At 30.0% G+C, this 22,869-nt stretch overlaps 1 protein-coding gene across 1 annotated transcript in view; it reads left to right on the top strand.

Annotated features, from left to right (window-relative positions):
* The window catches only part of LOC105627454 (tRNA dimethylallyltransferase, mitochondrial), a 106,488-nt gene extending 102,460 nt beyond the window's left edge, over window positions 1–4,028 (top strand). The window contains exons 6-9 of the mRNA XM_012208736.1: window positions 2,118–2,214; window positions 2,973–3,086; window positions 3,328–3,513; window positions 3,903–4,028. Coding sequence (XP_012064126.1) covers window positions 2,118–2,214; window positions 2,973–3,086; window positions 3,328–3,513; window positions 3,903–4,028 — 523 coding nt within the window. The remainder of the gene's footprint in view (window positions 1–2,117; window positions 2,215–2,972; window positions 3,087–3,327; window positions 3,514–3,902) is intronic.
* The last annotated feature ends 18,841 nt before the right edge of the window (window positions 4,029–22,869 follow it).

The raw sequence follows: 22,869 nt of genomic DNA, 5'->3' as shown, positions 1-22,869 counted from the left end.
CATTTAATTAAATTTAATTTGTGGTATTACTATTCCAGCAGTTGTATAAAGCTAGCAGGTCAAATCAGCAGAATCAAATCGGATCTATCGGAATTTTTACTCATTTTGTACTAAATTGTATCATTAATACTTTCATACTGTATGCCATTTAAAAAAAAATCGCGTTGCTAGCTTAATATTAAGCTGGAATTCAAAATGGAAGAAAAAAAAGAAATAATAGAATCAGAAATCAATACGATTGAATTTATACTATTTTATACTGCCAAAAACAATTCTATACTGTGTGTCATTTCCAAGAAAACAGTGGCGCTAATAGTTTAATATTTAAGCTGGCAGGGCCGTAAAAAAACAACACAAGGTAAAAATTAACTCATCAATTTCAAAATTTTATAAAAATATCATCACAATTACCATTTCAATTTTGACTTTCTTATACTTCCATTATTTATTTCTTATACTTCAATTATACTTTCAATTATACTTTCAGGATTATTTTATAATTGAAATGGTAATTATGATGATATTTTTACAAAATTTTGGTTGATGTTGAAAAATGTTGATAAAAATTGTAAATAAATGGAAAATGATTTATTTATATGAAAATGATAAATTAAAAATAATCCATCCATAGAACACACACTTTAAGATCTTTAAAATCGAATTTTTAATCTCGAAAAATTTTGCATTTTTTTTGTGTAACTAATGGATTCAACGATATAATAATTTGATTGTTCGCATAAGCGACGTTTTTTATAAATTTATAGAACTTACGAGAATCAATAACTTCATAAAAACAATCTCACATTTTTTTTTGCGAAACACGTGTCTCATATTTTTATTCTCTATAGAATAGGTATGTTAGCAAATTTAAAAAAAAAATAACGAAGTCATTTTTAAAGGTTGCCCGATTTGACGTGAAATGCTTCATAAATTATAAATATTACATATACTAATAAAATTATTTAAGGAGAGAACATATAAAATATGAACTTACTTTCAATGATATATACAAATTCAGTTGTGTTAATTTTTGTCCTGTGTTAGTTTTTTTATGCCAGCTTAAATATTAAACTAATCACTGTATATAATTATAAATAATGTATAATATTAAAGTATCACTGTTTTCTCGGAAATGACACATAATATAGAAGTTTTTGGTAGTAATATAAAATAGTACAAAATAGTACAAAAATAGTATAAAAGTAAATAATATAATAGTACCAATTCAATCGTATTAATTTCTGATATTATTTTTATTTTTTTTTATTTGGAATTGATCCTGTCAGCTTAATATTAAGCCAGTAGCGCTACGATTTTTTTCAAAATGACATATAACGGTATAAAATCATTATTAATGGTATAATTTAGTACAAAATAAGTTAAAAATTCCGATAGGTCCAATTTTTGCTGATTTGGTCCTACTAGTTTTATAGAGTTTATTCCAGCTTCAGTTTAGGACTATGCTTCAACACCGGCGTATATGTATTCGGCGCACAGTTTGAAGAACTGAAAAATGTATTTAATATAATTCATATAGAGAGAAATGTTAGGCATCAAGATCCTGCCTTAACTGTATTTGGCGCTCCTTTATTTGTTTGTTATTCATATAAGCGATCTTATAATTTAACTTATTTAATTGGATAGCTCTAAATTTTAGGGATTTTGGACAAATTCCCTGATTGATTTCATCGTTGGATAATCTTGTATGTCTTTTTCACTTGAAATGATTTTTATATGGTACAAAATTTTCTCTCTCTCTCTCTCTTATAACTCAAAGCACTTTACGTATTTCGCGCCATAGGAAATAACTGCAAATTTCCTTTAAATGAACTTAACTAAAATTTAAAAGGCCGTTTAAAGATCGACAAAAACGCGCTCAATTTCTCTGATTGTACGATCGTATTCAGTACACCAGGTGTAGACATCCTGGTTGTGGTTCCGAGCAATCGCGGTTAATCGATCATCAGCGACACGTCTAGCAAGACGAATGGACGAGCGTGAGAGAGAGAGAGAGAGAGAGAGAGAGAAAGGGGGGGAGGGATGGGTGGAGAAACCTCCCTGTTGAAAAGACGGGGAAGGAAAGATGCGTGATCCAAAAGAAAATGTTTACATTCCAGGTCACCTGATTACACGAAAGGCATCTTCCAGAGCATCGGCTTCAAAGAGTTTCACACTTACCTCATATTACCTGAAAAGGAACGCGCAAGCGAAAAGGTAAACAACGAGCATGAAAAGATTTGTCGATACAAGCTATCGTCTGCGATTATCATTCGCCTCAGCAGCTGTTTCAGCTGGGATTCTCAGTTATTTTCTGCTGTTAAAATGCACTGCGCGATTTGCAATGTAATCTACCTTGCGGTCATATATCGCGATATCTTTGCCTACGTTGTTTTTATTTCTTTCTACTCACGCAATACTCACTGTACATCGCAGATTTTTACAAGCTTTTCCGATTTTAATATCGCGAGAACTATCAAAAGCTGTTGATCTCGACGATTCGAGATTGCATCTCTTGTACAATTATAAAGGAAGAAGAATAAGGAATAAGGCGCAGGTACAGAAGATTATCGAAGATCGATTTTAATGAAAGTTGAATAATAGACAACTATTATTACTAATAGATTCTATTTAGCAGGATTATTTAATTAAAATAAATTTGTCTATTATTAAATTATTCTTAAATTAAATTGTCTGTTATTAAATGTACTACTTAATAATTTATTTAATAATAGACAATTTATTTTACATTTTGAATACAATGGTATCTTATATTAGCATTTTAATTTTCATTTAAATTTCCGTTCACATAATTTTTTTTATTATTTTGCGTCACATAATAAAATTATTATATCTATAAAATCGACGAACACAGAAAAGAATTATACTGTTGTGCAATAGTTTGCTTTACGTTTGAGAGAAAATTAATAATTAATTTTTAAACGAAAGATTGATATCTGATTAAATTTATGCAGGGGAAAAAATTACTGCAACAAGGAATCGATGATTTAAAACTCGCTACTAGGAGGTACGCAAAGAGACAAGATAAATGGGTGATGAACAGACTGATTCGGCGTGGTGATCGACAGGTAATTCATTTATTTATCTCGCCTCATTAATATATATGTTGCATCATTAATATATATGTTCATATTGTAATAATAATAGCAATTTAATTGAAATAACTCAATTCATTTTCGCTGTTAATTTTCTTCCCACGAAATGCATAAGTAACTAAATTGAGTAAAGTATTAAAGTAATTAAATTGAGTAAAGAATCAAATTGATTAAAGTATTAAGTAATTTATACGACTGCTCTGCTTTTTTCGAGGTTCCTCCTATTTATTCTTTAGATTGCACCGACGTGACAAAATGGGACAGTCACGTTTTAGAACCTGCAGCAGCAATCATTTCCGCAATATTGCACGATGCAAAACCTGAACAACAACCACTAAATGAGAATTTCGAGAATCAAAAGACTACTGATAGTAGTACAAATATATATAATTATTGCAAGGTAATAACAAAGATTTGGTCATAATTGATTACTCTCTCTAATACACTATAGATATATAATTTTTTAAATATTATATTTTCATAACATCAGTTTCGTGAGTTCTTTTAGCGCTTGACTCTCAGAAAATTACATTATGCAAACATATAAAAATTTAATTATGAAGAGACACAACAGTTTTTCGGTGCTAAGCACAATGTGTCGCGAACAACACGAGACTGATCGTATCATTATACGAGTCGGCAAGTTGCAAGCACCCGAGATTATCGTTTATTTAAATTTACTTATTAATTTTTAGATAAGCGGAAATTGTAAATCAAGTTTTGTTAATATTTTTCAACAAAATTCTGTCAATGCTTTTCAATTTCAAAATAAGATTTTTTGTTTGTTAGGTATGTGAAAGAGTGTTTGTCGAAGAACATCAATGGCAAGCCCATTTGAAAGGCGGAAAACATATGAAAACCTTAAAAAAGAAGAAAAAAATCGCTGAAGATACACATTCTAGGAACGTCAACTGACTTGCACATAATATCAGTTTCGCTATGATTGCACGAACATTCGTTTCTGCGTTTATACCAAGCCATTAAAACTGTGATTGTCCACATTCTATTTTATTAATAATTACCATGTAGATAATTTAAAAAAATAAAATTTTCTCTTAATATGTTGAAGCCTTATTACCATCTGTAAGCAAATAGGAATTAACATTATTAGCAGTAACTTATTCGCTTATTAGCTATCGATAAAACAGATTTTTACCATATTTAGTTAATAGTTTACTTTTTGATGATATTTGCAAACCGATAGTAATTATTTGACACAAAATGCGTATATCTAAAAAGATTTCAAATATATTTTCATTTAAAACATCTTTAATATTTTTCTATGTCTTAAAGATATTTTTAAGATAAAAGTTTTCTAAAAGTTTTCTTTTATAGAACATTTTATAGAACATTTTTAGGGCATATAATAGAGATATATACTTATATATTATTTTACCGATTGCAATATTTTATTAATTAAACTTTTCTAAATTTATTATTTACTATATCTATATACAAATATACATTTAGAATTTCATTCAAATGAGAATTTTCCGACTTATAAGGTTTTCGTAGATAACCCTCTTCTTAGACAATCCCATTACAATATTTTCTGGATACAGATTACCAAGAGTTGGCGAAATACTAATATAAGGTAAGTCATCGAATAACAATCAATAATATAAATATAAAATAAGCTATAGAAATATTATTAAAAACTGCTGATTTCGGATGGCTTATAAATAGAAGATAATCGGAGACTACTTAAGAATAAGAAGAGAGAGTAACGTATATAAATATGTGTCTATGAAACATGTATGCAACATTTATTTTTCTTAATATTTTGATAATATATTATTATTATTATTATTATTATTTTAAGTTTTATAAAGTGATATATCAAATATACTATTAAAAAATAAAAAATTTTCATATTAAAAACAATAGCCATCTTATCTAAATTTAATTTATTGACTTTTAAATCACAAATTTAACTTCTCAAATGTGAATGACAAAAAATATTGAAAGACAAAAAATTGTTCGTAATCTTCGTGAGCTTCAGTGGTAATTCACTGAAGCTCAAAGAGTTTGTGATCATCGGTTGATCTACTGGCAGATATTATAAAATGATCCAAAAGCATGCTTCATTGGAATATACTTTGAATGTTTCATGCTATCTGGGAAGTTTATCTCGTGTTTGAGAACGTCAGTTATTTTAATATAATTGACTACACTTTTTCTTCTATTTTTGATTTGTTTAGTAGTACTAATCTCAAGTTGGTCCTCTTCAGTTGGTTTAATGATATCTTTTTTAGTTGTATTAATCTTGAGTTTGCGTGCTTTAGTTGATTCAATAATATTGATTTTGAGTTCGTTATCCATAAGAAATGGTCTGGTTATTGATTTTATTTCTTCTTTCATTTTTTTTATATTATTGATTGATTCAGTTGTAATTTTGGATTTATGATCTTTAGTTGTATTAATCTTGGGTTTGTGATCTTTGTAATTAATCTTAAGTTTGTGATTTTGGGTTGATTTAATAGTATTGGGTTCGTGATCCATGTAAGAAGTGGGCTGATTACTTTCGATGAATGATTTCCCTCGTCGAGCAAAGGTATTTTTACTTTAGGAGGAACTTCCAAGTTTTCCTATGCATTTCTATCTTTGAGCTTTGATCTTTGTGAGATTTGCTTTGAATTAACTTGTTTTCTTCTTTTTCAATGATCTTCGATGGAAAATTCGGTTGATAGTCCGTTGATAAATAAAGATCATTAGATGTTGAGGCATGAATATTCATGCGTTATCAAAAAGGAATCACCGGCAAGTTCAATACCTTTCTTATGTATACTCGCGATGGTTGAGTCTTGTCACGAACATTGGGGAATATACTCCAAGTTAATCTGGTCGAATTATTTGGTTCATTTTTTACGGATTGCCATTTGATATCCATTTCAGGCGCTTTTAAAATAAACTCCGGAATTCTATCGAGGTCTGCTAATTTTTGACCGGATTCGCCTTCGTCAGACTTATTTGCGCGTGAATGCTGGTATCCTATCTGAAGTTTTTCCTGAGAAGAAAGACACAGTAGAACATCCTTTCCAGGTATCACACAGATAGGCTGATGCACTTCACGATTTCGATTACACGCGGCTGCTTCAAAGGAATTTTTCTTGTTGTCGAAGCGTCTTCAGAATAGTTTTGCTGGCTGTAATCAATTTCCCTGAATATAATGAACATTATTGCTAGGAATAATATCACAAACCGGAAAATATGTATAATACTGGTGACACGGTGAATGAGTGAAGTAAATCCTTCCTGTAAAATTTCTTGTTTGATGAAGAAGAAGTGTTAACCATCTTTCCAACCTTTCAATCGCGAGACGGACCGTGCAAGACTTTTCAAGAATCTATACATCTAAATATCTTTAGAGTATACGAAGATACTTTTATAGTTTGGTGAAGCCTCTGACGAGAAGTAATTAAAACTTTTAATTCAGAAATGAGACAGTAATTGTCTTGATGATATGAAAGTTTTTTGAAGAAACAATGGCTGTTTTCCTTTTAGGAGACACAATCGACATAAACATCGGTTTACTCTTAATATTCAATGAATAACAAAAATAGAATGACATTGTCTTCTAAAAGTAATCAACATTACATAAAAAATGGACCGATAAATGAATAACACGATAAGTAAAAAAACATAAATAAAAAAGAAATTTATATTTGGCCAAAGTAATTCTTGATGCTTAATATTCATATGTAAATTTTCAAATATTTTTTCAAAAATTTTTCAGTTTCATAAACTGCGCATTGATTTGGTTTGTTGGAGATTTTACAATATTTTAAAATGATTATTATTATTCACGGATTTACGATCAGTAATTTTATGATATTATTTTCAGCTTCAATTTATGATCGCATTTTAAGTTCAATAAACCGATTAGTGACTTTTAACTAACTCGAAAAATAGTTATTAACGACAATTATTACTTCGGCATCCAAAAATTTCTTTCCAAATAGTCAAAGACAAATACGGTCAAATCTAGAAAATACGATGCATGTGTAATTAATTTATTATTTCAGTTTATATTTCGCCATCGTTATTGATTTATTGGTCGATCCAATTTCTTCTTATTGGCAAACTATCACTTTAAAAGACTGTCAGAAACAAACTAATCGCTAGAATGACAAAGAATATCAAATTTAGCTCTTCGTGTTTTTTTTCATTGTCATCTATTGAACAAAAATTGAAATTTTACTGAAATCTTTTTATGATCAGGTCGGAAACTTTTCAATGTACTCTCGTATCTATACAGGCACATATGTACAGAATTTCATTCAAATGAGAATTTTCTGATCTATAAAGTTTTCCTTGTTAGATGACCTCAAGCATCACAATAAATCACAATAAATTGCCAAGAGTTAACGAGATGCTAACTAACATAAGATAAGTCATCGAGTGACAATCAATAATATAAGGTCATCGAGATATTATTAAAAATCATTGATTTTGGATAAATTAAATAGAAGATAATCGAAGATTGTTGAAGAATAAGAAGAAATCGGTTAAACCGACGTAAATATTTATGAAATATTTATGAAATATCAGGATTATAAATCGTAAAATCGATAATTCTATTTCATGATAAAAAAATGAAAATTAAACAAGTCTCTTATCATATAAGAAAAGTAAGTCTTTTAAAATTAATGTCATCTATATTGGTTCGAATGTGGAGAATTAACATTAGAGACACATAATGTAATTGAATAGTCACTTGTATTTAGTTATCCGTGCATCAAACGAACAATGCGACTAAAACACAATGCAGCCCACATGACATACGAAGCTCCGATTGTATAATACGAAATGTTGAAATACGAAAGGACGCTCTTTCAATTAGAATGAAATTAATTCACGCGGATGAATTTCTTCCGCTTTTCTAGTAACAATAATCATGGAAAGCGCTGTATAAATAACAATTGTTATACTGAAGTACTGCGAAATTCATCTTCTTGATGTATAAATTAAATTTCATACAGCTCAAAGTAATATTTCATAACAATCGAACATGTTATGATAAATAGCGTTATTAGAGATAAAACGAAATATGTCGGAAATGTATAAATAAAATTACTATACAATAATTAATCAAACTTTTCGAGAAACTATTTTTTTTTTAATCATTCTCTTGATTAATTCTCTTGATTCGTACAGTCTTTTGTATCTTAAAATATTAGATACCTATTTCTACATAGTAAAAAATATTTTTTTTGTATTAAAATATTAGTTTTTTTATATAATATTTGTATTACTTTCTATATATTCATCTTGTATTAAATTATTGGGAGTACAAATTAGTTCGGTCCGTTTTTTTGTGTTCAAAAATGCATTTATTTCAAAACAAAATGAATGAACAGATCAATTAAAGTATTGTCGCTGCCTACTATTTTTTTCCCATCTCTCAGGCAATTTTCGAATTCCATCTCGAAAAAATGACTCGTTTTTGGAGACGATCCAATTTTGAAGCTAATTTTCGATTTCTGCGAAAGAAGTGAACCGGTGACTTGCTGTATCCTTCGGAATAACCAGTAATCATAAGGAGCAATGTCCGGCGAGTGCGGTAAAATATCCTATTTGAACGTTTCCAAATATTTTTTTACGACTTTAGTGACATGAGACTGAGCGTTGTCATGAAGAAGAATAATTTTATCATGTCTTTGCTCGTATTCCAGCCGTTTTTCTCGCAATGCACGGCTCAAACGAATCAATTGTAGCCGATACCGATCGCCCGTAATGGAATCGCCAGGTTTCAGCAGCTCATAGTAAACAAGACCTTAGGTACTAGATACAGAGCATGATCTTCGAACCATGAATGTTCGGCCGTGGTGTTGATGTTGAGATCGATGGCAATTACCGGGCTTAGCGTAGTATTTTTTCTTCTTGGGATTGTCGTAGAATATCCACTTCTGATCTCCAGTCACAATTCGATGCAAAAAACTTTTTCTCTGTTGTCTTTGAATCAGCTGTTCGCAAGTGAAAAATCGCCTTTCAACGTCTCTCGGTTTCAGTTTATAAGGCTCCCAATTTCCTTGTTTTTGAATCATTCTCATGGCTCTCAATCATACAGAAATGGCTTGTTGAGTTATCCCCAATGATTTTGTAAATTCCTCTTGCATTTGACTCTGATCTTCTTCGAGTAATGCTTCTAATTCTTTGTCTTCGAATTTTTTTGGCTGTCTAGAGCGAGGCTTGTCTTCAACGCTGAAATCTCCATCCTTGAAACGTTGAAACCATTCCCTACATGATTTATCAGTTGGAGCAGTGTCACCATAAACTTCGACAAGCATTCGATGGGCTTCAGCCACACTTTTCTTCTAATTAAAGCAGAAAATCAAAACTTCTCGCAAATGCTGCTTGATTAACACAATTAACAAAATTCGACATTTCAAACACAGTAAAAATCAAGGTTTTTGTATGAAATTCAAAGCGATATAAATTGAATATTATTAGATGTTTAATCTCTCTGAAACCGCCAAAATCAGCTGTCACTATGAACTATTCACAACAACGGGAGCCATCTTTAGAGAAACGGACCGAACTAACAATAACAAAAATTTGTATGATATCTCGTTTGAGACACGTGAAATGTATTAAATTTGACATAAATTTTCCAACTACGTGTGTACGCTTTTAATACTGAATTTACTGCTATTGGTCATACCGTAAATATGAACACACACAAACGGACACACACCATTATAATATTTTTATTTTAACATATGCTGTCACGCGATATATATTTGAGAAGACGCATGCAACAGTCGCGTGCAGTCCGCCGTTTACCGAGTCATTGTACTCTGGCACGCACTAATCGCTATTACATATGCACATTGCATTAAGGCAGGTCGCTGATGCACGTCGGCGAAGTACTTTCAAGTAGGAAGCAATTGACTCTTTTTTCATACGGAACGCGAATCTCTGAAAGCGAATCTTTCGCAGCGAAAGTCTACCGATTGCAGATTTCCGCGCCGAAGATTTCCATTACAAAATATTTATAAGTGTACTTAATAAGTGAACGGCAACAAAACTAGACTTCGTCGAACACATCTTTATCATGGGTTATGTTCAAGATTTCCATCCAAATGCCAATCATCATCATTTTATCCTTGTTGCCCGAATATTAAACAAAGATAGGATAAACAAGGACATGATACTTATAGGGAACACGTACATAGAAATCTCAATATAGGCCATGTAGGCGAAGAAAAAGTAATTGTTGTGTATTCTTTTACTGTTTTCACAATTATACATATAAACTGATTTTAGTTATAAGTTTAGTGTTCTATAGTATCGCTAGCATTTACATTTGTTATGATTTAAAATTCGTTATTCAATTTATCTTATTTTTGAAATTTTAAATAAAATTTATTTTTCACAAGTTGTTTTTATTATTTGATGAAAAGTTACTTGTTCAATAAGCGTATACCTATCAATATCTGTATTATAATTTGATAGAGGTAAATTTAATATATTATAAGTGCTAATATATTACTACATATTGTATAAATGCTAATATTATTAAAAAATATGCTTCAATGATTCGTTTTTAAATTGTGTCAAATGTTTTTTGTATTAATTTTTAATAATAATATAATGTTGTATTACTTTTTAATATACTCATCCTGTATTAAATTAACACAAAAATTTGAGTAGATCCTTTGGGACATATAAAATGTATGAATTAAATTAAATTTAATACAAATTTTCCAGTTGTAAGAACAATTATGTAAAATTAATGCGAAATAGAGCTCGTCGACACTTTATTTTGTATTCTTTGATGTTTCTCGAGAAAAAAGTTCGATGATTGCACAAATTGGAGCAAAAAGCTAGTGTGAAAGTCATTGAAGTGCTGTGGCAGATTTGATTTTACATAAAAGCGCACGATAGTAAGGTTATTGCTGAGAATAATGATTCGCTTGCAATTTTATACAATGCGTGAGTCACAAAGTTACGGCACAAAAGGAATCCGCGCCGATCTGTAATAGATCGTTAATAATGAACACCTATTCTTTCTTTTATTAATTATCCGATAAATCATACCGATAATCGGCATGCCGCTCATGTAGCCTTGAGTCACTGTCATAGTTCATTATAATAATCTGCGTTTTTTAAATTATTATTATTAATTGTCCTAAGGACAACAATTTGCTGTATCTTCCGCATACGTTAATGCATAATTGAATGTACTATGAGACCTTAATCTCAAAATTTCTATTAACATATCTAAATTACCTTTCACTTTATCTTATAATTTTATGATAATTTTTGTCAATCTGTTTATATTAGAAATAAATAAAATTCCTGTTATAATCAACATAAAACGCAATTTTTAAAATACTGGAATATATTAAGTACTATTGGATCTTTATTTGTATCTTATTTCTTTAGCTGAGCATTACAATAAATTTACTTATTATGGCTGTGAACTTTTGTGGCAGCCATGAATGCTGTAAAATTTGCTAGGCAAGTCTCTAAAAAATGCGATTATCTAGCAGAGAAAGGTTCACTATTTCTATCTAATAGCTTATCTTTGACCAACTTATCGGAACATAACATATTCGAATCAACATCGCACGCCAATGATAAGAATCGCACGTCAAAAGGGCAATGACTCATAAAGCGGCGGGCAAAGCTAGTTTCCAGCTGGTACGTAAATACCCGCACATGTTCTCGTCAGGTGCACATGACAATGCAAGAACTTATTCGTTGGAATAAAATTTAAACAGGTAAAAATTTACAAAATACGATTTTTGAAAAAAAATATTTTAAATAAAGAACAGATAATATAAGTAATATGTAGATAATAAGCAAATTTCTAATAAATTTCTGTAAAGCATGTGTGCTGTGACTTCTACAAATATTCTTGCAAATAAAAAATGTCAGAGTACAACAAAATAATATCTTTCGCCTGTCTTCGATATATGTGGAATGAAACTTTTGATGTGAATCATGAGGCATTTTAGGAGGGATATTATTCGAGAAATCGACGTAATTTTTGGAATACAAAGCTGCCGATTCTCTGAATACAGTTAAATCCCCATACATAACTGCTTTTCGCTCTAAGTGTTAAGTTCCGCTTAATTCTTATATGCGATCGCAAATTTTCTGACATAGCAAAGTGTATTACAGCCGGCGATGCTGTTGTAGATCCACGCTGCAGGAGGTAGTGACGTGTCGAGAGTGGGGGCGTCTAGCTGACTGGCCGCGCGGAGCGAAACTGTCTCGGCACGGCGTTTGCTTGCACGCCGTCGCTTTGACAGTGGTGTAACAACCTTCGTAAGAGTCGTGCCGTGTCGTGTCGTGCTGTAAATTATAAATAAAAAAAATACAATCGACCGCCGCGGTATTTTCGAAAAATCAATCGCAGTACTTGGACCAAATTCGCAGTTCTACCGCTAGTTCAAAAATTCAACGAAGAGCTTACGACGCACCTTTCGGTTTCTCGTTTTTTTAAATATTAAGTAAACAGACGTTTTGATCTTGAAATTGAGAAGATAGTATTCAAAGTTTTCCTCTCTGACAAATTTATCGCAAAAGCGTGACAAATCATCACGGACGTATTTTAAAGCCTTTCTTCGCGAGAGAAAAGCGCGCAGCCGAGCGGTGGATCGATTTGATCGATGGGACTGACAATTTTAAACACGCTCGCATACGTTTGAGTAAACATTTAGAGACAAGGTTGATCGTTGGCAGACACAAGGGAACCATTATTGCAATAGTCCACGAGCACGCTGTGTGTGGTCTGTGCGCGTGATAAAATTTTATCTGTTGTGACACGAAACTTTTTTGCGGCTACGAAGCGAAGATCGTCCTTTTCGGGAAGTCTTGGTGGTTTCCTGTCCGGTCAAGGATACCGGAAGTGTACATTAAGTAACGAAGAAGAATGATGCATTTGACTGCTCGTGTACGGGTCTAATCGTGTCTCATTTAATAACTCAATTGTAACAATGCTACGGTTCGTCTCGCTTCGTCTGAAGGTAAATCAATTTTTTTCTCTTCGTACATCATGCGCAAATATCGTGAGTTTGCTGTTTGGAACAAATATTTAAAGGTTATAGTTGGGACGTATGAAATTTGTGTGATTCAAAAGGAAGTATGATATAATTATTTGTGATAATGTAACACTCGATATAAATTATTGTATAAGCTTTAAGTATTTCATTTAAATAATTTTATAAGCTCATGAGATAATTATTTAATTATTTATGAAATAACTAATTATTATTTAATTGTTTTATACATTTATCTATTTTCTTTATTTTATCAGGTTTTTATTTATTCTCAAAAATAACAAAAAGCATGTTCGTGCATTTTAAGATTATAAAATTTTGATTAACTAATGTAAATCTCGAAATGCGATTAAATAATTCTTTTGGAAATTTTATTGTTTTTGGAATTTATTTCCATGGATTCTCCGTCCTGTTGTGTGTTCGATTAAAAAATGGATTATGTTTTTATCGCTTAACTCCTAAGCCAACTTACTCTTAAGGAAGCTAAAAAATAACACCTTTTTATTTTGTGATAAATATTTTTAGAAAAGTAATATACAAATCGTAAATTAAACCTTGGATTAGCGATTACATTTATGTTACATCATTGTTACAATTATCATTGTTATTTTTATATAATAAAAAAGCCGCTATCATGTATGTATCACGATAAAAATCTTTCAATGCTATAAAGTAATAATAAATGCGAGTGATTCACGAACTTGAAATTGTACCCCTGAATAGTAATCGACAAGTTGCTCGATCATATAATTTTCGCTTGAACGATTCGCACACGATTTACTCGATGACGTATCGTTTCTCAGTTCCGCAATCTCTGCATATTCAACGATTTGCAGGATTTAATATGTATAACAGACCTTCGTGGAATTAATTTTCACATAGAGATAAATAAATCCTAATACATCACGCGAAGGATAAAACACGAAAATAAAAACCTATTATATACTTGATACACGCGAAATTGTAAATTTCAGTCTTAAAATAACATAGTGATAAATGATAGAGATCTGATGTCTTCAAATTTCTTCTACTCGTTCTGTGGAAAATTTAAATTTAAAGAGAAAAATTTCTCATTGTCATTTTATTCTCGACTTTATTTAAAAAACTTCACACACATACACACACACACACACACACACACACACACACACACACACACACACACACACACACACACACACACACACACACACACACACACGCACGCACACTTGCTTTTTTTTAAGGGTGTATTACATATATTTCTCTTTAAACGAAATTTAAAAAATTACGAAAACATTACAAATTTTTCTATACATGTATTTCAAACTAATATAACTAATATAAAAAAGTTTGGCTTCGATTTAGAATATAAATAAAAAATTATTACAATTTGTATTTAAATTATATAATAATATTGTTAAATAGAGAAATATTAATTTTATTAAATTATTTCGTATGTATGTAATATTTATTTTTATATAGAAAGTATTTTTAATATATTTAATAAATTTCCCATTTCAGTCATTTTTTGCAGAAAGCCTTTATACTTAATATATCCTTAAAGATATTAGAAAGTTAATATAATTACAGAAACAAAAACTTATTAATAGAAAATTGCACTAATTCTGCAAAGTAATGAAAAATATTTATTTCGATAAAAAAAGAATAAGTAATTGATTAGAATAATTAATCTAGAACCTAATTACTTCTGTCGAATAAGATAAATGCCATTGCGGGAAACAATTAATTAAGACAAGTAAATCAAAATTATCTACATTGATCTAATTCCTGCGGTCAGTTCTACCATAATATCTTGACTAATTAATTTTTGCACGAATGCAATGCGTGAAATACACGCGATCTTATTCTACGATCTTATTCTCTCACATAGTCTCATTCTCATTTTTAGATTTAATGTGTGCAATTACCAAAATGTTTTTTTTTTATTATTCTTTATCTTTTATTTTTTAACGTGGCTGCTGTGGTCGATTTCACGATCGTTGAATTGGACTGATTATATATACGTAGTTTTTGTTTAATTTTTGTATGTTGATTGTTTAATAAAAAGCTTATTTTACTTCTACTTCATCAATTATTCCTGAATAATTTCAATTTAATATAACGTAAACTTTAAACTTGGAAACGTTGATCCTTCTTACTTTATCGTACTTTATAGCAGAGAATCTTATCCTCCGAATTTTCCGAATCTCCTTTTTTCCCAATACTCTTCTTTCTTTCAGAATTCTTCAAAGTTATAAAATTCTTCTGGCAACGAAAGATCTACCAAAGCCATTTTGGAGGATCTTAAAATAATTAGTACATTTATTTATATTAGTATATTTATTAATAATATACCGATAATATACTGTGTATCCACATCTAAAGGTTTACGAAACTTATTTAGCATTTTTATATTTTTACATTTGCACTTTTGAACTTCAAATCGAAAAATAGAGAAGATTGTTTGTGATCTTCAATTGATTATAATAATATAACTCTCGAGTAGTAAATTCTCAGCATGAATGCGTCTACTTGGTACTACAGATGTTTCGAATTAATTGACTAATTGAAAGAATTTTATTAATGGATTATTAATTAAAAAATACTTTGTAGCATTTACAGCCTTTATCCAATGCCAAGGTCTTTGCATTTTTGTTTATCGTTGATAGTTAATACGAAACTCCAGATCTTTCAAGCATGCGTCTACTTCATCAATTACTTTCGAATAATTAATATTTTCTATAATATTAAGTTGAAATCGAAGAACATTCATCTCTTTTGCTTTATTGCAGGGATTCTTTAAATCTTTTAAATATTCTTCTTGTTTCCAAAATTTGTTAGATATATTAAATTCTTCTGGCAATAAGAGATCTATTAAGAGTATATTCAGGATTGTGAAATAATTTATAAAACGTTCATATTAGTACAGAAATGAAAAGCGTCTAAATTATAAACCATAATATTTTGAAAGATACCATGGTTTGAAATGTACCATTTTTCTATTGAAAAATTTCACAAGTAAAACATTTTTATAAGTTTTAGGAATAGTTTAAGCTTATTAATCTTGCGCTTTTCAGTTGGTTTAGTTGGTACAGTTGAGGTTGGTACGGTTGTATTAATCGTAGATTTAGGAGCTTCAACTGATTCAGTAATATTGGTTTTGAGTTTATAATCCATATAAGTGGGCTGATCGATTACTTTCGATGAATAACTTCCCTCGTTGAGCAAAGGTATATTCACTTTGGAAGGAACTTCCAAGTACGGTTTCCTTTGTATTTCTATCATCGAGCTTTGATCTTTGAGCTTTGATTTATTTTGAATTAACTTATCTTCTTCTTCTTTTTCAATGATCTTCGGTGGAAAACTCGATTGATTCGCGCCCAAATGGAGGTCATTAGATAAAACTCCTTGCATTATCGGAACAGAAGACATCTTCGTTACACGTACATTCACAAATATAATGAACACTATTGCCAGGAATAACACTGCAACCAAACCGGAAAATATGTATAACACGTTGCGTGATTGAAATAAATCCTTGCAGTAAATCTTTGTTAATTTTTTGTGTAATGAAGAAGAAGTAATCTTACTTTTTGCTTCCATTTTTTCAACCTTTCGACCGTGAGACGCACCGTGCAAGACCTTTCAAGAATATTGAAAATTTAAAGTATATGAAGGTGTTTTTATAGTTTCGTGAAGTCTATGACGAGAAGCAATAAATAAAACCTTTATCTTAGGAATGAGAACGGTTTGTTTTGACGACGATATGAAAGCTTTCTGAAGAATCAATATTAAATGGAAAACGATAAGTAACCCAATACCTAAGAACATTAATAAAAGAAAGAATTTTCCATTGAATTTTCAATTGAAGCAGATGCTTAGAATGTTTTTATAAATTTAGAAATACATTTTTCAGTTTTATAAATTACGTGCCGATTCAGTTTATTAAAAATTTTGCAACGTTTCAAGATTCTTATTATTATTATTGGATTAACAAACAATGTAATTTGTATTATTTTGAACTTTAATTTATAATTGCGTTTTAAGTTTAATTAATAAACCGAATCGACGCACAGTTTATACAACTGAAAAATATATTTAAAAATTTACATATAAATATTTACATATATTATTAATAAGTATCAAGTACTACTTAGACCGAAGTAACGTTTTATCTTTGAAGAAAACTCTTTAAATTATTAAATAGTCTGAAAGCTTTTTGGTATACGATAAAATACTAAAATAATAAAATGTTTTCATATTTATCATCTGATATAATAGAAACATAATGGATGTATAAGTACTTGAAGTAATTTTTGTTTTTACAATATATTTGAATAAGAAATCTAGATACAATGCACAAACTGATTAACAACATAACTAGTTATTTCCAAACATGAAATCCATTATCATAAAATAAAGTAATTTTGGCCTAAAATTACTTACTCGGGATAACTTTAGTTCAAACATTTAACAATGCCCAGACAGCATACATGTTCTAAATCTGAACATAAGACATCTTAAAGATGTTCTTTTGTGTCTTAATTTTGAATATATGTATTGTCTAAATATTTTTAAAAACTTGGATCAAAGTTATTCCACGCGTCGCAATTTTTTTTAAACTTCCAATTGCAATTAAAATATGTTCTTTTATTTTCTAGTCTATTCTTTTATTTTTTCTAATTTATTTTAAATAGATGAATATAACTTGTTTAAAGAGTCTTCAAGAATTAAAAGAGTAAATATTTTTAGTTGATAATACTGATAATATTATACATCAAATTTTTATTTTATTAGTAATATTAAATGTTAAAATATTTTTCGTGCTTGGAATATCAATAAAATAAAAATATTCTCTAAATACAATACATTTCGTATAATTCCAGAAATATTCAAAGTTATGTCGGTAGTTTTCATATTTTTTCAAAATATTAGTATTTACAATCGCCAGCTAAATGTGAGAATCTGTTATTGCGTTAACGCGCAAAAACAAGAGTAAATTTACGTCAAACGACTACTGCTTCTGTAAACAAGAATTTTTATTTTACTGCCAAGTGAAACTTGAAACGAACGGGTTGATTTGAGCGAGATCGCATATCATTCGTGACACGGTCGCATCTGCTAAAGCGATTAATATCACCGGCAACGTGGAATAGCCAGATGATTTTCCTGTTAGCTTTCCTGTGCCGGAGGGTTTGAACTTGGAAACTGCATTTGACGCATAATCGCCCATAAGTCTATCGCAAATGTAATCATGATGCAACAATGGCGGATGTTATACTCGTCACTCTCTTAAACAATGTGATAACGTTTGTTTTCTGCGAATATTCTGCTGTCTTTATGATTCGCTCCATTTCTCTCGATTAAAACATCAACGCGCAAATAATCTATTTTATTTCTTGATTAAGATTTTCTTCCATCAAACGCCGCGTTGATCGAATCATTAATTACTACTGATACTCAATTATAACTTTACACATTTGTTGTCGATTGTACGTCAATCGTGAATTATTTAATTGCCACATCGATCTTTGCTGTTAATTAGAGCGTGGGCGCACCTACCGACAATTAGCAAGTAGGTCATTCGATCGTTCACTAGGAACGTAAAGGGGAAAGCATAAGCGCGGATTCATCAACTGCTGTCGGCATGTTTCATCGATCGGATGGTATCATCGAAAATTCCGCATCGTATGAATATAAACTAGACGAAAATCGATTTTCTGAATGTGCCGTTCAGCTCGTTAATTTTCTACTAGAAAAGTTCATTGATTAAGATCATTTATCTTATAACGAAAAATATCTTATAATAAAAGGAACTATAAAGATTTTAATATGAGTAATTTGATTTAAAATTATATCTATAGAGATATAATAAAAGTATGAAATTAATTAATACGTACGGCCAATATATTTAACTCGAAATGTTTACGCTTTCAATTTTTTGGATTCTTTTAAACAAGATATATATCTATTTGAAATAAACTAGAAAAGATAAAAACTTTAAAAATATATTTTAATTGCAAAAAGAAATTTAAAAAATGTTTGCAACGCGTTTCATTATTTTAATTTCAGCATTGGAGAATATAAGAGATTAAATATCGATGTTACAATATTACAATAATCGACAAGCGAGCGAAAAAAGCGAAATGTCTAGCAATTTTGAAAATGCTGGAAAAATAAAACATTGCGAAATTAATGCTTCGACGAAATATATAGATCTGTTTTTTATTCATGCACTAAACTGTACTATAACTTTCTTTTTTGCTTCCGTCAAACATCAAACATATACTTATTTCACTTTAAGTTCCGAAAGTTTATACTAGTTCAGCTATAGAAATAGACATACATACGTAATCGACGAACTTATTGATTCCGAAAAATACATTATGAATATCAAAGAATTTCAAATGTTTGTCCCATGATCTACATTTGATACGAGAACGATACGAAAAGTATCAAAACACTTGTAAAGCGAGTGAACTTCAAAACTATATACAAACTGTCCGTTTTACATATTGAGATAACTATATGAAAAGAACAATTTTGTTGAAGTATCTAAAAATTCAGCTATAGCTATAGAGCTGAAAATAATTTTATTGCGCTATCGAAATAATTATGTAGGATACTCAAATTATTAGGATTTCAAAACTTTTTACAGCATTACTTGAGTTTCTTGCATACAATAAAATATTCTCAGATCTGTATCTAGTTAAATTTGTAGATACTTTAACAAAATCATTCTTACCATAATTTATAAAATAACGTATAAAATAACGCTTATAAAATTTGTCTAAAGAAGCTGTTCTCAGCAAATTCCAATAATAATCAAAATAATATTCTAATAATAATCAAAATGATAGATATTTTAATATTCGGATTGAAAATCAAAGTTTGAACAACAATGATTTGTATTTATTATAGTAACTGTCAGAAGTTTTCGACTAATGAGTAATTTTATTATATTGCTCAGATAAAGAATCTTTACAAATGAAGATCTAGATATACAAATACTTAATATATACTAGTATTTAAAATATTGCATTCTTAAATAGATTATAAGAATAACAAATAGATTATAAGAATTTCATTAACTTATAACAAACTAAAGAACAAATTGACAAAAATTATGATAAAATTATGTTGGCCGGAAACTTTTGACAGTACTATATCTTTCATTTATGAGCATAAATAAAATAATATCTTTCATTGATGCGCTCTGCGTGAAATATAGAATGGACAATATTTTATCTACTTGACAGCTGTAAGATAAGGTAACTATCAGCGTTACGTCATGGGCTAAATGTTAAGGGTACTGAAACGTATACCGTGTCCCTGGAATCACAAATGCAGGCTTAGTGTACACATGTGTGTGTGTGTGTGTGTGTGTGTGTGTGTGTGTGTGTGTGTGTGTGTGCGTGCGCGCGCGTGTGTGTGTGTGAAATTAGACCACAGCAACCATGCGTGTAGTCAGAGCTTTAATGTTCTATAGTGCTACGCGGGCCGTTCTCTCCAATTACGAATCCACTTTGTACCGCAATTTTCGATTTTCTGGGTCAATCTCGGCACGTCCGTAATTTATTGCTTTCATATTTAAGACGTTCACATGATTTTAGATAATACTAAAATGACAGTTAACGTTCCGTATCTATGACTATAATTTCTGAATTCTAACAACGTTTCTACTGAATAAAAGTGTACGCTTTAATATCCCGCTTTAATATTCTTTTAGAAACTTTTTTAGAAACGATTGTTTTTCTTTTTAAATTAATATAACTAAATTGATATTTTGAGATTTGAAATCGAATATTTAAATTAAATATTTCAAGCTTTCATTCTGAATCGAGCAATCGCTTTCTCCGCATCATCGATAAGAAACTCGCAATAATCGTACGTTTTTCACTATTCATCGTTCCGCTTTCGCTTGCATCGCTTCTTTCCCGCTTTCATTTACAATCAAACGTACGCCGATGCTCGTTGACGCATACGTGCGTACGACCGGAGGGGGATTTTACTTGGAGGTTTCCTGTCTTCGTCCGGGATATGACGATATCCCCCCTGCTTTGTCAGTGGCGTAAGCATTCAGAAAAATGCTCCAATCTAAACTCTAGACTTCTGGCAATCGCATATTTTTTTCTTCGGAGTATAAAGAGGTCATTTCTAGTTTAAAAATATTATGTAATAATAATATTACTGCATTTAAATTTATAAACAAAGGACAAATGTGTTATTAATATTTACTAGTCTTTGTTCTCCTCACCTTTCGGATTATTTAAATTTTTAAGATTGTATTGCACATAAATTGTAAGAAATAAATTATTCTCTAATATTTGTTGAGAATGATGAATAACATATTATGTCACTAACTTTACAATGTGCATTCTTTTCTCATGTTTAATTTCGCAAATATTCCTGTTTGAACTTTCATAGCCTCCTAATTAATTAGCAGTCTCCGGTACAAGATTTCTTGACGACTATTTTTATTCTCATTATTATTTATTTTGAATTGCCACAGAAAAGAAACGGTGCATAATTGTGCATCGCTATACGATTGTTATATAATGAACGTGAGAGAATTTCTCATCTTAGGAAGATGTAATCCCGTATTATTAAGTTACCAATCAAACCACCAGCAGGTTTTATTAAATTCATCTTTGAAGACGTTATACAGTTAAAAACATTTTTTTATATTTGTGTTATGATATTTTGTTAAAATATTAGCAGTTGAATTTTCACCATATCCGAATGTTAATTTAATATAAATTAATTAATTAATTTAATATAAAATAATTCTGTTATTAAAAAAAATATTTTGTGTTAAATTAATGTTCAACATTTCTTAGTGTTAAAATACACAATTTAAAGATATATAGATAAATATAAAAATATGTATTTTAAAATTAAAAAAAATAAATAAAATCTTAATTTAATGTATTATAAATATTAATTTTATTTAAAAAATATGCTTCAATAATTTGTTTCCAAATTAGTATTTCCAATATCAGTATTTACGTGTTTTTTAAATAATATTTTTATATTAAACTTTCCAACATGTTCATCTTGTGTTAAATTAATACACAAATTTGGACGGATTGTTCCCATGTGAAATGCATTAAATTTAATACAAATTTTCTAATTATAAATTAATAAATAACATAATCTCTTGATCATCAGATCTATGAAAAAAAGGAACCATCGTTTTCCTTTGTTTTCCTCTTTTTTTCCTTCATTTACATTTTTATCGTATTTATTTATCAACGGCAGGACATTCTGAGAGACTCTTTTGAAGACATTCTCAAAGAGACTCTTTTCACTTATATTCTTTTGTAGTGGATCCTGTGTTAGTAGTCTTTAAAATCACTACCGTAAATGGGTTACGATATCTCGCGGGATTTAAATAATTATCTTGAATCTGCAAGAATCACGCAATTTACCTTTTCAATAAGTCGAAAACATGCCGGTACTCTCTCTTCGATTTGAAACTACTTTTATGAACTTTCTTGCGAAAAGCCGGTTATACTACACGGCACTGCAATGCATCCCCTCTGTCCTCCTTGTTTATCGGATGTATCGAGTTCTTGTTTCCGCTCGTCAACCCCGATAATTACTCCGCTTCATCGATAAACGGGGCAGGGTCACATACCATGAGGGAGGCTGGGACTGCTAGGAGTCATGCTTAGACTACGAAGATATCTTCTACGTATCGTGCGCGCGTGTGTGTGTGTATATATATATATATATATATATATATATTATATATATAT

Source organism: Atta cephalotes, assembly GCF_000143395.1.
Source record: "Atta cephalotes unplaced genomic scaffold scaffold00009, whole genome shotgun sequence".
Lineage (NCBI taxonomy): Eukaryota > Metazoa > Arthropoda > Insecta > Hymenoptera > Formicidae > Atta > Atta cephalotes.
The sequence above is the reverse complement of the archived record's forward strand: the minus strand, read 5'-3'. Positions and strand labels throughout refer to the sequence as shown.